Consider the following 17467-nt stretch of genomic DNA (forward strand, 5'->3'; position numbering starts at 1 on the left):
ATGCGGATTGACCAAATTTTGGGCAGAACAACGTCTGCCGGGTCTGCTAGTAATTCATAAATATAAGTTCCAAATTTTGTTGCCTTAAGCTGGGAGCACTGGAGGATTGGAAACGCGTCCTTTCCAACCTTCCTTAAACGAGTGGCTCCGAGACTCGTCCGTTTGTCACGCTAGTAAATATGCTTATCGGAATCACATGGCATTCCAACAGCATATTCAATAGAAATAAGTGATTATAACAATGAATTGTACTTAGTAGTTTAAGTTTTAGGCCTAAACAGTCGTGATAATAAATAAATTAAATTAAAAGTAATCGTGTTATTGGACAGACGGACGGCGGACATGGCTTAATCAAATTTTTTTTTCGATAATCATGATTTTGATATATGGAAGTCTATATCTATATCGATTCCTTTATACCTGTACAACCAGCCGCTATCCAATCAAAGTTAATATACTCTGTGTGCAAAGCACGCTGAGTATAAAAATCAGCAGACTATTATTAACCATATCAGTAGAAGGTGCTGAAGTAGTGTACATTATATGTATCAAACTTCACTTACGTTATCTAAAATTTTCTTTAAACTTAGTTGTACACTAATTGATAAATATTTGCTTTGTATTGTAAATAAATAAATAAAAAAGGTAATAGTCTAGTTGAGGGGTCGACTGCTAATACGCTACCAAAAATATCGAGGGAGGTGTCAAACGACGCGTATTGATTTCGAGAACAATAATCCGGTGGCGGAAAATCTCTGTCCGGAGATATTTGCATTTGAAGTTGGCGATTTTCATGTGGTTGTTGTTGTGGTTGTACCCCCAAAAAAAATTGTGCATCACCGTGGCGGTAGCCACGGTTATACCACACACCCGGACTTGGCATGGCGTAGCCCAGGGTTATTTTTTATAATCGCGGCCGAAGGCCGCCAATGCAGAAAGGTGCTCTGCGCAAAAATACTATGGATCCGACCCCCGGTTTCGGAGGTACCCGCGGGTTTTTTTTCGGTTTTTCGTTAATATCTTTTGAACGCGTTAAAACTTTTATTTTCCGCCTTCGGATTATTAATACTGATGTCAAGACGCGTTGTTTGACACCTCTCTCGATATTTTTGGTAGCGTATTAGCAGTCGACCCCTCAACTAGACTATTACCATAAAAAAAAATTAAAGATTGGTATATATTTATGTATCTTCCAGTAAAAATGATATTTATCTAGATAAAACCACTCACCGCTTTGATCCTCCACTTGCACTTGTGACATTTTTTTTGCCGCTTGCGGTTGCGTCGCCAGTTTTACTTTTGTTTTCAGTCTTTGTTTACTTATTTATTTTTATTGATAATTCTAATATTTGTGTTGCTGTAGTATCTAAGACTTTATGATTAGCTCTTCCTGTTTACACAAGTATTAAATTACGTTTTACTCTAGCAAACAAACAATACTGAATCAAAGGTGATCGAAGAATAAAGATGTTGCATGCGCGAACTTCAGTGGAAAGCAGTGGAGCTTCACAAAATTCTAGTAGGTCACTTCCACCACTCCAAAAATTTTAACACAATTTTTGACATAATTTAAGCACACAAAATACACTGATTGTAGTTTTAGAGTGTAAAAATGTAAATTCTGAACAAATTAGCTGAATAAAAAGTGTACAAACAATTATTGAATAACAAATACAGACAGTGGTAGTTTATCAAATTCTGCTGTGGTAAGTGGTGAATGTGACCTATTAGAGGTTTTGTGAAGCTGGCTCCACACCATTTTTCGTCCCTGCAATATCTTTATTCTTCGATAAGCCTTTGACTGAACACCGAATTCGGAAGCTTCGTTGTTGTTTTGCCGCCAGCAAGTTTTCTATGATAAACTGCTTTTTATGAAATTCAGAATACACAAATTGCGAAATTTTCAATGGAACATAAATTACGCACACCAACGCTGCTTCTAAACCCGCTTTCAAGGTCGTTGCACTTATATTTGGTCAATGCTCAGACAAATCTCCCGGTTTCCTGGTTAAGATGTAAAAATTTATGGGCCACCCACTTTTGCTTTTATGGTTTGCTCTCTATTTTCCTATATCTTTTCTTCACCTTTTCATGGCTAATTCTTTTCCTTTTTCTCAAAAATTAATTAATACAGGCGCTTGTATACACTTTTGTTAATGAGTAACGAGTAACACAAATCAACTGGAGCTGCTCGCATTAGTTTGGCTCCACTTCCCCAATCAATCGTTGCTTTTGTTTGACATTCACAATAAGAAAACAGGGTAAAATAAATAGTGGTTTTTAGGGTTGCATTTTAAAATTTTACACTTCGTCTTCACCTGCAGAGATTCAATCTTTTAGCTTATTGAAAGCGTTCACGGTCCGCAATATAAAAAATTTGCGCATAAATTTCCCATTTTCCGGAAAAATTCGTTGTTTGAAATTTCGGGAGGAATAACTGCTAATTATCCGGAAAATTTACGACATGTTTTTTTTGTAAATTTTCTTTATGATTGTTTAATTACGGTTTGTTTTGTTGTTGTAGATGAAAAAAGAATTGATTGGCGCTATGAAGAAATTTTTTAGAAGTTTTAAAAGTTCACCCTGTTTCCTACAACCGTGGTTACTTGGCGCCACGTATAAAAAATGGTAATTTTTTAGTTGACAAAAACTCTTACAATACCACAAAAATTGTGAAAAGAGTACATGAAAATGCGTTTTGATCATAATCCGTTGGCGGATAATTATTCAATTCTATTTAAAAGTTATTAGCAAACGTTTTGTAAAATTTCGCCGTTTTTTATCAAACCGTCAATTTAAAATTGAGTGCACAATCTTTTAATTGAACATGAACATACTTATTTAGAGATAATTTACTTAATTTCGTTATTAAAAAATTATTTAAATCCCGCAACATAAACGCATAAGTAAATATGCTGATCGGAATCACATTAAATTAAATAAGTAGTTAAAGCAAAGAGGATAGATATATCTATCCCCTTTGATGGCCCTGAAACAGATTGGTGTTCCCTAGAAATTCAAAATTAGGAGTTCACCACACGTTTTGTTATTCTGTCCGCACCAGGATGACATACCATTTTATTTCTTGCTTGCTTTATTCGTGACGTGTGATTAATTTTGACAGCTTCGTTTGTTTATGTTTTTATTTATGCAAAGAGAATAGATATTTAACATGCAAATGCAACAACAATGTGATCCATATGGTCAAAGATGATCCTTTTGATATGGTTCACGGGGTCGATTCCGGTTGTGCGTTATCGTAAAGTGAAAAGTATTACACCAATTCACCACGATTATTGATTCTCGTTTTGCGTTAAAACTTCAAATTGAAGTTAAGTGAAAGCAAAGTTAACGCCGATACAAATTTTGTGTTAACGTCTGAGTTTAAAAAAATTGTCAAACAAACAACATCAAACAAAAAGAAAACAAAAACAAAAGAAATCTGTCATAATTTTTCATTCAGCAAAGAAAACTTCACACATCGTAATTCAAATGTTATTCAGCTAACAGTTTTCACAGCAGTTATAAGAATCGCTTTTTCGAACTCAGTGAAGTGAAAAAATGAAAACATTAAGTGATAACCAATGTGATACATTTTTTTTCACTTCACTATAACGCTCAACCGGAATCGATCCCTTGGTTCATGTTTCATTGGAAAACGAGGAATAACAAACCACTTTTTTTGAGTCTGCCATATCCACAAATCACACAAGAAGATTACGCATTGTCAACTGTGACGTTGTTGCGCAGAACAAAGCAATTTTGAACTCCTGAATGCGCAATCTGGAATGTGATATCAGTATTTTTATCCACCAAGTCAATCTTACCATCTACCATGTCAATCAGGACACAAACGTAGCCAACTTCATATAGCGCTTCTGAACGAGTAGCTCAGTAACGAGTAAAGAAATTCAAAATGGTCGCCCTGTTTTGTTGAGTGCGCGAATAAACTTTTGTGCTCCTATTAAAAACTAATTATTTACATACAATAACTGATAAAAAATATCTAAACTTAGTGAAAAAACATACTTAATAATTGGCGTCGTCGTTTTCAACAAAAAGTTTACGCGTATATACAACAAAACAGTGCAAAAAAGCATTTTGAATATTGTGCTCATTTGGGTAATCGAGTGAGCAAAGTGTATGCAAAAAGAAAAAAGTAATCTCCCATCTGCCTTTTGGCATTTTTCGGTTCATTGAGACTGAACAGCAAACAAGCGAATAAAAATTTATATATTCAATGTACATATATGCGTTTATAGAGTGAGCAAATTGCAACGGGCGACGGACAAATAGCTTTAACAATCATAAAAATCTAAATGGCGTTAATAAAAAATTATACTTTTGTGTAAATTCTCGGAATGTACGCGTACCACGATTGATATCGACCGCCAATGTGAATTTTTCCTTTATTCTTATTAAGTATGAAGAGTGCAAAATTAAACAAAGAAATGAAATAAAAAAAGGCACTTCAATGAGGAGCACCACTTGTGAGTAGAGTAGAGAACAAAGAGGAAGTGGAAAAATATACTGCTTCCAAGACGAATGTGTATGTATGTTGTGTGAAAGGAGGGAAGTGGTCAAGCATAAAATAGCTCTTGGCACAACAGACACATCATCCCGCTAACGGTTTGGGTGATAATTTTAGAGCAACAATGGATGAGTAGCACATTAATTCTCCTTACAAATTGCTCCATTAGAAGCGGTCTAAGTACTAAAGTGAAAATAATGTTACCTATTTAATTGAATTTTAGAAAAATATTTAGTGAATGTTTAAATGCGCTAAACACGCTTATCAATGTTATAGTGCAATAGCCATATTTAGTGAAAATACGCTGAAGTCAACGAATTCTGAAGCCATTACCTCACTCAACTACTTTCCCTCATGTACAGATCGAGCCAGCATTAGTAAAGGGCATATGGAGCCCAAAGGCAGTTGATAGTTAAATATATTTCCATAAACGCAAATATTGCACAATTAGTTAAAATCAATGGTAAGTATTAACCGTAATTTGAAAAATATTACATTCATTAGCATAAAATCGCTAAATACTACTCAATTTGTTAATTTTTTATGCATTCATAAATGTATGTTTATCTTCTATGCCTGCATATTCTCCTTTATGATCTTTGAAATCTGTATTGTACAAGTGAGTCTGACTATATACACAACACAGGTTTCTGTTTTTTCATCATTCTTGCGCATCAACCTTTACTTGCTTTTGCCGAGAAGCGGCGGCCAGCCCACACGTAGGACAGCGATTGCTGTGAACTATGGCCAAGCTGACCGGTGATGTATGGGATGATGCCTTGTTCAGCACTATGTACAATTACTGCATTTTATGTGTGTATACGGTTGTATATTTTTCCTATAAAACGCGCAACAGAACATGGCTATCTTTATACTATGTATGTAGTTTGCAGAACGAGAGTAGAATGTACTACACAAATGTTAATGACAAGTTGATGAATTTTGGAGTTTTTTGTGTGTGTGCCCTTGTATTATGTAGCATAACTAATGTAGAAGCACTTAATTTGTGAACTTGTAATTGGCAGCAAGAAGTTGACTGTAGTTTTGAGTTTACTGTTATTAAAAAGTTCTTGCTAAATATTTTATAATCTACAAGTGCATACATATGTATATTTATTGAAGATGCGTTTACTATCACTTGTGATTTAATTTGTATATACCGTTATTTTAACCGAACTAAACTACAATGGAGAAAGTATCCTAATACATTTGCGCGCTTTGACATGGCAGCAATAATACACATTTTTAATAGTAAATTGTTACGTGGTAAGAGGCTAAGAACATGCCGCGATAAGGCAAGGCTGTCATGCGAAGTAAATATACCAATCTACCTATTGTCCCAAATTCGGTATTCGGGCTATCGGGCATATACCAGAAGGTGTTTGTACTGGTGTACCGGACTACGATGGACACCCCAGCGGGTTAGGGGGCTTAGAACATACCGGCGGCAGGTATGCCTGTCGTAAGAGGCGACTAAACTACCAAATTGATACAAGGGATTGTGTAGCGCAACCCTTTCAAGGGGTTTACAGCGCAGTATATACATATGTAGCTTCTCCATCCCATTGTCAATCTCACCTACACGTGGCAAATCCTGTTTCTTTAACAGCCGAGCTCTGGCGACCCCAAGTTCTTAATGGATCTGATGGATGGGAGGGCAGGATGGCCTAGAATGTTTTATGTCGTCGTAACAAATCGTTCCCGAGATGGTCGGGCTAGTACCTTAATGGTGCTTGTTACGGGAACGTACCGAATCTGCATCCTGCAAAGGACCATCAACATCGATAATACTCCCAAAGGCCTTCGGGGAGTGTCTTTATTGCTACAACTACAACAACTTCGCAGGCTATTGCCAAACGAAGTTTTCTAGCCATAACACCATTCCATGAGTTCAAAACGACATATTTTGATTATTAAACATATTTGATCCGATTGGGTAAGCTTTATAACGAAGCTTCTCCGTGAGTATCAATGCCTCACCATAAAATAAGCGATAAACACGAGTGGTATACATACTGGATCCGGCGAAATGAGCAAATCATGGAAAGTGCAATCGACTGTTATATGTATGTACCTCCCTAGAAGAATTTTTGAATTCAGTGTTAATGTTAAAATGTGGCAAAATTGTACGCGTTTAACACTTCATAAGAAAGTAACTAAGGCCCACTTTTAGAGCGGCTAGTTAACCTGACATGAGGGGTTGCACTCTTACATTTTTGACACATTTTTTAAATTACCTCTGAGCAAAAAAATAAATAACCGTTCTGCAAGTTGGCCTAACTTCTTAAATCATTCGTTGATGGTACATCGGAAAATGGTTAAGAACCGGACACCTATTCTACTATTACCAATACGATCACCTGAACTGAAACAACCATAGTCGAAGCAGTTGTAGCTGTTAGAACGTCTCTATCAGACTAGATGAATTCGTATGAAGCCAAAACAACACCTTTGTAGGGGTGAAAATGCAGGTCAAAAAACATGAAATGCTAAAGGTGCAGTTTCTTAAGGGAAAACTCAACATGCCACTGGAATCGGTACCCCAGAGAGGATAAGGTCTGGCAATACATTAAATAACAGTTGGATCCCTAACTTACAACAACTGCCTATATCTACATATGTCAATTGTCGTTAATCTGATACTGCATTGCATTCGTAAAGCTGGCTGATCAGGCAGTTCAAATAGCACCTTATGCCGTTATTTATTATTCACAGCTCAATATTATAATCATTTGATAAGTGTATTAATAAATGATTGTTGACTGCCATAAATTGTATCATCAAGATTCCCCGTGCAACATAAAAGGTGAAAATATATTCATATGAAGCACTAAAGAGATTGAATTTATGATCTAACTTAAAATAACAGATAAAATCAATTATGCGTATTACCTAAGAAATTGTTAATTTGTCTATAGGTACCCTAAGCACATACTTTCAGTAACCAAAGATAATTGCAGCATATCATAAGTAGTTAAGTATTTAAGAACAAACGCACGTACGTACATACTAACATAAACAAATACTCATATGACCTCTCTGAAGTTGGCAAGGCAACTTTTACGTGGAAACGAAAAAATTTGCCGTGGCCATATTTTAGAAAACACAGGGTGGCACGCCAACTTCACGTGAAGTTAGCGTGCCACTCTCAGAAAACCAACTTAGAGACCAGTTAGAAAAATAATTCTTGCACACGAATTTGCCGTAGATAAGTGGCATATTTTATAACTTCGAAAAAAAAATATATCAAATTTTTTTGTTATGTTGAACCGACAACTTCACGTGAAGTCAGCGTGCCACTTTTCGAAAACCACCTTAGACACCAGTTATTTGCCGTGAATTATCCGTGAAACAAAAATTTTGCCGCGGCCATGTTTTAGAAAATACAGGGTGGCACGCCAACTTCACGTGAAGTTAGCGTGCCACCCTCAGAAACCCACCTTTGAGGCCAGCTAGGAAAATAATTCTTGCACACGAATTTGCCGTAGATAATTGGCATATTTTATAAATTCGAAAAAAAAATTTCAAATTTTTTTTATGGTGCACCGCCAACTTCACGTGAAGTTAGCGTGCAACCCTCAGAAAACCACCTTAGAGGCCAGCTAGAAAAATAATTCTTGCACACGAATTTGCCGTAAGTTTGCCGTAGATAAGTGGCATATTTTATAACTTCAAAAAAAAATTTCAAATTTTTTTTATGGTGCACCGCCAACTTCACGTGAAGTTAGCGTGCCACCCTCAGAAACCCACCTTAGAGGGCAGCTAGGAAAATAATTCTTGCACACGATTTGCCGTAAATTTGCCGTAGATAAGTGGCATATTTTATAAATTCGAAAAAAAAAATTCAAATTTTTTATGGTGCACCGCCATCTTCACGTGAAGCTAGCGTGCCACCCTCAGAAAACCACCTTAGTGGCCAGCTAGGAAAATAATTCTTGCACACGAACTTGCCGTAGATAAGTGGCATATTTTATAAATTCGAAAAAAAAAAATTCAAATTTTTTTTATGGAAGTTGGCGTGGCACCCTGTATTTTCTAAAACATGGCCGCGGCAAATTTTTTTGTTTCACGGATAATTCACGGCAAATTCACGTGCAAGAATTATTTTCCTAACTGGTGTCTAAGGTGGTTTTCGAAAAGTGGCACGCTGACTTCACGTGAAGTTGTCGGTTCAACATAACAAAAAAATAAACAATTTTTTTTTTCGAAGTTATAAAATATGCCACTTATCTACGGCAAATTCGTGTGCAAGAATTATTTTTCTAACTGGCCTCTAAGGTGGTTTTCTGAGGGTGGCACTCTAACTTCACGTGAAGTTGGCGTGCCACCCTATATTTTTTAAAACATGGCCGCGGCAAATTTTTTTGTTTCACGGATAATTCACGGCAAATTCGTGTGCAAGGTGGTTTTCGAAAAGTGGCACGCTAACTTCACGTGAAGTTGGCGGTGCACCATAAAAAAAAGTTACATTTTTTTTTCGAAATTATATAATATGCCACTTATCTACGGCAAATTTACGGCAAATTCGTGTGCAAGAATTATTTTCCTAGCTGGTCTCTAAGGTGGTTTTCTGAGGGTGGCACGCTAACTTCACGTGAAGTTGGCGTGCCACCCTGTATTTTCTAAAATATGGCCACGTCAAATTTTTTTGTTTCACGGATAAATTACGACAAATTCACGGCAATTTTCCCAATAGGTAATTTTTTCCACGTAAAAGTTGTCTTGTCAACTTCAGAGAGGTACTCATATGTGTGTATAGAAACGCCTGTAACTATTAAAATCAGCAATCGCTGCTTCAGTACATATTTTTCAATAAGTAATAAAATTCAACCTAAATTGCCAAATACATGGTGCAAATTTAGTTAAGCTCTCACTGGTTTTATAAAAGCCTAATAAATAGAAATATTCCGAGAAGAGAAAAACAACAAACAAACATGCAAATAAGAGATTCAACAAGACTGAATAAAACTTAACGCAATAGACAAAAAAGGAAATAAAGAAACAAAAAACGATAAGAATACCAAGTATTCGTGAAGGTACTGTGCGTCTGGAAACGTATTCTTTAAGTTAATTAAAGATCGCCAATGGGTTGAAGCTACCCCACAACAGAGGTTACTTTACCAGAAACAAATACTTTCGTGTTTTTGAGAAGATCTTTGCCGGCTTCTTGTAGGTAACAACACATATGGTTATATAGTCAGCTTATAATCGATAACGATTAATTATCATCGACTTATCGGCTTCTTTGGGTTTCTTATCGACTTGTCATAAAAGCGTTACGTGTTTGTCATCGATTTTATGGTAAAATTTTATAGATATCAGTTACATAACAAACCGATCGGTGGTCGCTAACAAATCGATAACAACCTGGTAACACTCTGATTAGAAATCGATAACTTTTCTATAACAAATCGATATATATTTGATAACGAAATCGATAACTTCCATAACACGCCGACAGTAATTTGTTAACATTCCGATATCAAAACCAAAAGTTTCCTACAGCAAATTGATGTTCTTTTTATAATTTATCGATAACTTTGCGGTAAGTAATCAATAATTTTTTGATAAATCCAAAACTTTTCTATAACAAGCGGGAAACTCATCGATTAAATTTAACATAACACGGGGGCCGCCGTGATGTGGTGGTAGAGTGCTTCGCCTACCACTCCGATGATTCTGGGTTCAAGCCCTGGGCAAAAGCAACATCAAACATTTAGAAACAAGTTTTTAGCGAGTTCGTTTCTCGGCAGTGATTTGGCAAGCACCCGAGATTTTATTTCTGGCGTGAAGAGCTTCTGAGCTTGCAGCTGCCGTTCGGAGTCGGCGTAAAACATGTATATTTGTAGACCCTTTTCGCCAATTTGTAGGGAAATTTAAAAGGAGCACGATACAAATTGGAAGAGATACTCGTTCTAAAATAGCTTCGAACCAAATTCACAATATTAACAGCCCATTGCATTCACTATAACAACTTACTTATGCACATATGATAAGTATATTATAAATACTTCAATTTATATTTGCAAATGTGTAATTATTGAAAATTATATGACACTAGAAATACAACGATTTATTATCGCTTTAAAGCTGTTGTTAAAAATAATTGATGCACAACAACAATAACATTAGTACTTAACAACGTAATCATAAAATTGATTGATTTTTGAATTTTCAGAGTTAAACGAATTCTCAGGGCGATAAGTTTTTGGGTTATTTATTATCGTCATAATTATGGGAAATATCACACAAGCATTTCAGTATGAAGTACTTAAAATACTGATGTACTAACTTGTGTAATGTTGGGTATATTTGGTTGTTTAAACATACATATCAATTACTGGTATTTATGTTTGTTTATTCGTACAAAATTATTGTTAGCGTTTTGTTGAATTAGAATTTGTTCTCATATGTTGTGACATTTTCTTATGGTCAATCTATTATTTAGTTTTGCGCGCTTATACTGTTTATTTTACATATTTTGTACAGTTTATTTCAAAAGTATAAGGCTAGCCAGAGAGAATTATAGACGATCAAGTTATGAGCACAACCTAAGAGTCAAAATATTGACGCTTTCAAGTCATGATGAATTTAATATTCAGGTGTTCTCATCCCGTTGACGTTTTCGCTTATTCTGACAACTTCGGCATGCATAACTTAGAGGGTTGTCTATCATACATAACTGCCTTTAAATTCTACTACGATCGGACTAGATTTTACTATACTGTAACGAATTTAGGGAAATACCGATTATATGCAACCTTCTACTAACGTTCGTATCGCTAAACTGTTGAATAAATAACTATAATATTCAATAATTCAAAATGGTCTTTATTAATTAGACTACTTTGAAAATACTTCACAATAACACTTATACTTAGCAACTTATAGCGTGCTTAAATCAAACTGATTGCTCATGCCTCAGCTTGTGCTGCTTTTATACTCTTCGGTTTTCTCGTTCGCATATTTCTAGGCGTTTCTTTTTCTAGAATTTACTACTTAGTTACCAGCTATAAACTTACCAGCCATAAACTACAGATGCACGTTTATAGCTTCTAGCATAGCAATATGCGCGTGCATATGTGAGTAATACTTCCAGCGATGATTGTATACTTTTGTGAGTATCTCAGATATATGCATGTGTTTGTGCGTATCTCTCCGCTGCTTGTATGTGCATATGTGTAGACATAATGATTGATACCAGTGACTGCTTAGTAGTGTTGCTAATATTCGTCACAATACGTTTAGAAATATAATAACTATGTAAGCCGCTACCAGAATTTTTTAAACATAAACATATACATAACTTTGTATTCCACAAAAGATTATAGACAAACTTTTCCAGAAAACTTGATTTTTTGAGAATTTGTAGGAAAAATTTAGCACTAAAAATTTAGTACTTTTGCAGTAAAAGTAGGTACTGGCAAAGCTCTGTGAAGTTGGCACCTACTTGGTCGAATAATTAAAAAACCCATATCTCATTCGTTTGTCTACCGTTTGTCCAGGAAAAATTTTCGTTTGTCCACCTTTTGTTAAAAAGTTATTTCAAAAAACAAAATCGCGTGTGAAGTTGGCACCTCCATTTGCGAGTCTTTAAAAAAACTAAATGCCATTCGTTTGTCCATCGTTTGTCCACGTTTGTCCAGGAAAAATTTTCGTTTGTCCACCTTTTGTTAAAAAGTTATTTCAAAAAAAAAAAAAAATCCCGTGTGAAGTTGGCACCTCCATTTACGAGTAATTAAAAAAACCAAATGCCATTCGTTTGTCCATCGTTTGTCCACGTTTGCCCAGGAAAAATTTTCGTTTGTCCACCTTTTGTTAAAAAGTTATAACAAAAACATTTTTTTTCGAAAAAACCCAAACAATTTTTCGTTTCGCTTTATTATGCTAAATCGTATGTCCGTCGTTTGCCCATCGTTTGCCCATCGTTTGTCCATGTTTGTCCAGGAGAAATTTTCGTTTGTCCACCTTTTGTTAAAAATTTATTTCAAAAAAACAAAAATCGTGTGTGAAGTTGGCACCTCCATTTACGAGTAATTAAAAAAACCAAAAGCCATTCGTTTGTCCATCGTTTTTCCACGATTGTCCAGGAAAAATTTTCGTTTGTCCACCTTTTGTTAAGAAGTTATAACAAAAATATGCCTATAACAAAAATATTCTTTGCAGCGTAGGTAAATGCAAAACTCTAATTCCACGAATCTTCAAATGACTTGCGCGCAGGATTTCTGATCTATTGAGAGCTCACCAGATACAATCCGTCACGACGTACGCCATTTTCCACTGCCAGCACGTGCGTGGTGGAAATTGAGACACAAAACGACTCTTAAAGTATAAGGCCGGGAAAAACAGTTTGGTCTGAGCATATAACCATTAACATCTTTCAACTCAAAATCGCAAGCTTCGCCGCCGGTATACCCTGTGGATCCTACGCCGCCGCCAAAACAGTGATCAGCGTAAACCTCTAACTCATACTCATTAAAAGTATGTCATCAAAAATAAAAAAAAATTATTTTTATTTTAAAATGAAGTCATAAATATAATTCCTTTATATTTTAATTTTTTCAGAGTAAAAAATAGCTTAGAATATTCAAAGCGAAATATGACAGCGATATTTAAAAATTTTCAAATACATGACATCTGCAATTGTTACACATAAGGGTTTCTATACAAAGGCCATTAATTTTTTAAAATTGTTCAGAATTCAAAGTATTTTACATTCATGTTTTGCATTTACAGACAAATTGTTATCATTATTTATAACTAATTTGTTGTTAATTATTGTCCATGTCATGTATGTAACTCAAAATTTATTTTATTTTTTGAGAAAACGCAAACAAATTTAATTTTTTTCGTACTTTCGTTATGAAAATAATATTCAAATACACATCCACTCTCCAGAGTTTTAATTGATTTATTAACAATTTTCACTAATAAATACTTCAGCTAAATTTATGGCGATTTTTTCTATAACAATATGTGTCAATACGTGGTAAAACCAATGTAAATGAAGTTTGGAAATATGAAACATTATTCCATATAACATACATTTTGAGGTCCACATCAAAACGAAACATTTCCTAAATGCAACCAAGCCTTCGTGTTTTATGGTAAAGATCCCTATAAATTTGAAGAAAAGTGCTAACATCAAAAAAAAAAAAAAAAAAGAAACAAGATATACAATGTAAAGCTAGGCCAGTATCGTGTTGTATGATCCATGATTCAAATAAATTTTTTAAATCGCAATAGCACTGAATTGGTTAATCGGATTAGGAAACTATGTGAAATGGTGGCTACCTGTACTCATAAGATCTATAACTTATTATAATTTTTACGATTTTTTTTGGCAGATTTATATTTATCGTTTGAGTGAAATTGCTTTTCGATACGTGATCGTGCAAACGTTATTGGCTCATGCTAACACGGTAAATTTTATGTACAATTTAAAACTTTCCGTGTAGTTTAAAAAAATTGTATTTTCGTTGAACTGTAAAATTTTGTTTAATGGAGGTAGCACCACAATAATACCTACGCTCCTTTATGGATGTGAGGTTTACTCCAATTGTGACTATGTATGTAATAGGAAACTTAATGTTGTGTATAACAACATTGCTAGATACGTCTATGGGTTGAAAAGACTTGACCACGTCTCTCAACATGCTTACAGGTTGCTAAACATTTCTTTCGATAACCTTATTAAACTTAAAACGCTCACCACGCTACATGAATTAATATATACGAAGGAACCTGACTATCTGTATCGGAGGCTAAATTTTCTCCAGTCGTCTAGATCTGTTCTCCTTACCCACTTCAGACATCGTATGCTAATATCTGATCGCCAGTTCTTCATTAATTCCATACGTCTTTGGAACTCGCTCCCTTCTAGACTTAGGCTTATAAGCAATGCTCTGCTCTTCAATAAAGAATTAACAAGTTTCTATAATAACCTAGACAATTAAAATACTGATTCCTTCTAAGCAAATGTACTCTATCATTCCTTTATTTATCTATTTACTATTTATTAAATATATTATTTGTTGTAACCTTTTCTTAGCCATAGTCATTAGCTTTAAGTTTCAAGATTAGATTGTTCCTATTTTATGCCTTTTACCGACTAGCACTGTAAAATAATTTTTGTCAAATTGTTGTGCTGGGATGAATTGCCTAATAAATACAAAATACAAATACAAATACAACTTTCACTAGAGATCAATGGAAATATTCTTTGCCAAAATGACTTATGGCTGAAATGTTACGTTGTGATGTGGAAAATGGCGTACGTCGTGACGGATTGTATCTGGTGAGCTCTCAATAGATCAGAAATCCTGCGCGCAAGTCATTTGAAGATTCGTAGAATTAGAGTTTTGCATTTACCTACGCTGTAAAGAATATTTTTGTTATAGGCATATTTTTGTTATAACTTTTTAACAAAAGGTGGACAAACGAAAATTTTTCCTGGACAACGTGGACAAACGATGGACAAACGTATGGCATTTGGTTTTTTTAATTACTCGTAAATGGAGGTGCCAACTTCACACACGATTCTTGTTTTTTTGAAATAACTTTTTAACAAAAGGTGGGCAAACGAATATTTCTCCTGGACAAACATGGACAAACGATTGGCAAACGATGGGTAAACGACGGGCATACGATTTAGCACAATAAAGCGAAACAACAATTTTTTTGGGTTTTTTCGAAAAAAAATGTTTTTGTTAAAACTTTTTAACAAAAGGTGGACAAACGAAAATTTTTCCTGGACAAACGTGGACAAACGATGGACAAACGAATGGCATTTGGTTTTTTTAATTGCTCGTAAATGGAGGTGCCAACTTCACACATGATTTTTGTTTTTTTGAAATAACTTTTTAACAAAAGGTGGACAAACGAAAATTTCTCCTGGACAAACATGGACAAACGATGGGCAAACGACGGACATACGATTTAGCATAATAAAGCGAAACGAAAAATTGTTTGGGTTTTTTCGAAAAAAAATGTTTTTGTTATAACTTTTTAACAAAAGGTGGACAAACGAAAATTTTTCCTGGGCAAACGTGGACAAACGATGGACAAACGAATGGCATTTGGTTTTTTTAATTACTCGTAAATGGAGGTGCCAACTTCACACACGATTTTTGTTTTTTTGAAATAACTTTTTAACAAAAGGTGGACAAACGAAAATTTCTCCTGGACAAACATGGACAAACGATGGGCAAACGACGGACATACGATTTAGCATAATAAAGCGAAACGAAAAATTGTTTGGGTTTTTTCGAAAAAAAATGTTTTTGTTATAACTTTTTAACAAAAGGTGGACAAACGAAAATTTTTCCTGGGCAAACGTGGACAAACGATGGACAAACGAATGGCATTTGGTTTTTTTAATTACTCGTAAATGGAGGTGCCAACTTCACACGGGATTTTTTTTTTTTTTGAAATAACTTTTTAACAAAAGGTGGACAAACGAAAATTTCTCCTGGACAAACATGGACAAACGATGGGCAAACGACGGACATACGATTTAGCATAATAAAGCGAAACAAAAATTTTTTTGGGTTTTTTCGAAAAAAAATGTTTTTGTTCTAACTTTTTAACAAAAGGTGGACAAACCAAAATTTCTCCTGGACAAACAGGGACAAACGATGGGCAAACGACGGACATACGATTTAGCACAATAAAGCGAAACAAAAATTTTTTTGGGTTTTTTCAAAAAAAAAAATGTTTTTGTTATAACTTTTTAACAAAAGGTGGACAAACGAAAATTTTTCCTGGACAAACGTGGACAAACGATGGACAAACGAATGGCATTTGGTTTTTTTAATTACTCGTAAATGGAGGTGCCAACTTCACACACGATTTTTGTTTTTTTGAAATAACTTTTTAACAAAAGGTGGACAAACGAAAATTTCTCCTGGACAAACATGGACAAACGATGGGCAAACGACGGACATACGATTTAGCATAATAAAGCGAAACAAAAATTTTTTTGGGTTTTTTCGAAAAAAAATGTTTTTGTTCTAACTTTTTAACAAAAGGTGGACAAACGAAAATTTTTCCTGGACGAACGATGGACAAACGAATGACATTTGATCCTTTTAATTACTCGCATATAAAGGCGCCATTTTTTTTTTTTATTTTTCTTTGAAATAATAAAAAAAATTAAAATACAAATGTAGTATGTATGTATAATAATAAATCAAAAAGGGGGACAATAGTAGACTAAGGATGGAAAATTGCCTTATATAAGCCACATTTTTTATATTTTTTATTATTATTAGTTTACAGATTGTAAAAAATAGGTTAATAAGCAAAACTTGTTCTTAGACAAACAAAAATCGTACGCATTTTCAATTTTTTCCATAATACTTCTAACGCCATAGGTGGCAAATTAATAAATCCTGTGTAACATGTAGATCACAGCTGGCATATAATGTTCGGGTCCGTCCGAACTTAGCCTTCCTTACTTGTTTTAACACATGCAGAGTTAGTACAAAAAACCAGCACGACGCAATTTGAAGTTACCGGGAAAAATGATCTTCGAGAGTTAGAAGAGCGAGCCGAATTTTATAACACGTTATGTTAGCAAATGTTTGTCATATATTTCCACATAAAAAAATACTAAATGCCGCAAATAAATTTACACATAATTTCATGAGCAGCAATTGTTTAGATTTTTTTCGAAAAAAAATGATTTTGTTATAATTTTTTAACAAAAGGTGGACAATAGGAAATCTTTCGTAGACAAATATATTGACAAACGATAGGCAAACGACGGACACAAAAAGCGAAAAAAACTTTTGGGGTTTTTCGAAAAAAAAATATTTTTGTTATAACTTCACACACGAGTTTTGTTTTTTTTGAAATAACTTTTTAACAAAAGGTGGACAAACGAAAACTTCTCCTGGACAAACAGGGACAAACGATGCGCAAACGACGGACATA

The 17467-nt window shown here is 34.6% G+C and overlaps 2 protein-coding genes across 17 annotated transcripts in view; one reads left to right on the plus strand and one right to left on the minus strand.

The window, feature by feature from the left end:
• LOC137252210 (uncharacterized) overlaps window positions 1-2211 on the minus strand; it is a 108711-nt gene extending 106500 nt beyond the window's left edge. Inside the window, exons 1-2 of one of the 10 annotated variants that reach the window (XM_067787607.1) lie at window positions 2086-2211; window positions 1231-1390 (exon numbers count right to left, since the gene is read on the minus strand). In XM_067787607.1, coding sequence (XP_067643708.1) covers window positions 1231-1261 — 31 coding nt within the window. In that variant the 5' untranslated portion in view covers window positions 1262-1390; window positions 2086-2211. The other 9 variants (XM_067787617.1, XM_067787608.1, XM_067787616.1 and 6 more) reach the window with 9 other exon arrangements.
• A 1717-nt stretch (window positions 2212-3928) lies between these two features.
• Gug (Grunge) overlaps window positions 3929-17467 on the plus strand; it is a 142630-nt gene continuing 129091 nt past the window's right edge. For 6 of the 7 annotated variants that reach the window (XR_010953469.1, XR_010953471.1, XR_010953477.1 and 3 more), the window contains exon 1: window positions 3929-4994. The gene's annotated coding sequence lies outside the window, so the exon portion shown is untranslated. The remainder of the gene's footprint in view (window positions 4995-17467) is intronic. The other variant, XR_010953470.1, reaches the window with a different exon arrangement.

Source organism: Eurosta solidaginis, chromosome 5, assembly GCF_040869045.1.
Source record: "Eurosta solidaginis isolate ZX-2024a chromosome 5, ASM4086904v1, whole genome shotgun sequence".
Lineage (NCBI taxonomy): Eukaryota > Metazoa > Arthropoda > Insecta > Diptera > Tephritidae > Eurosta > Eurosta solidaginis.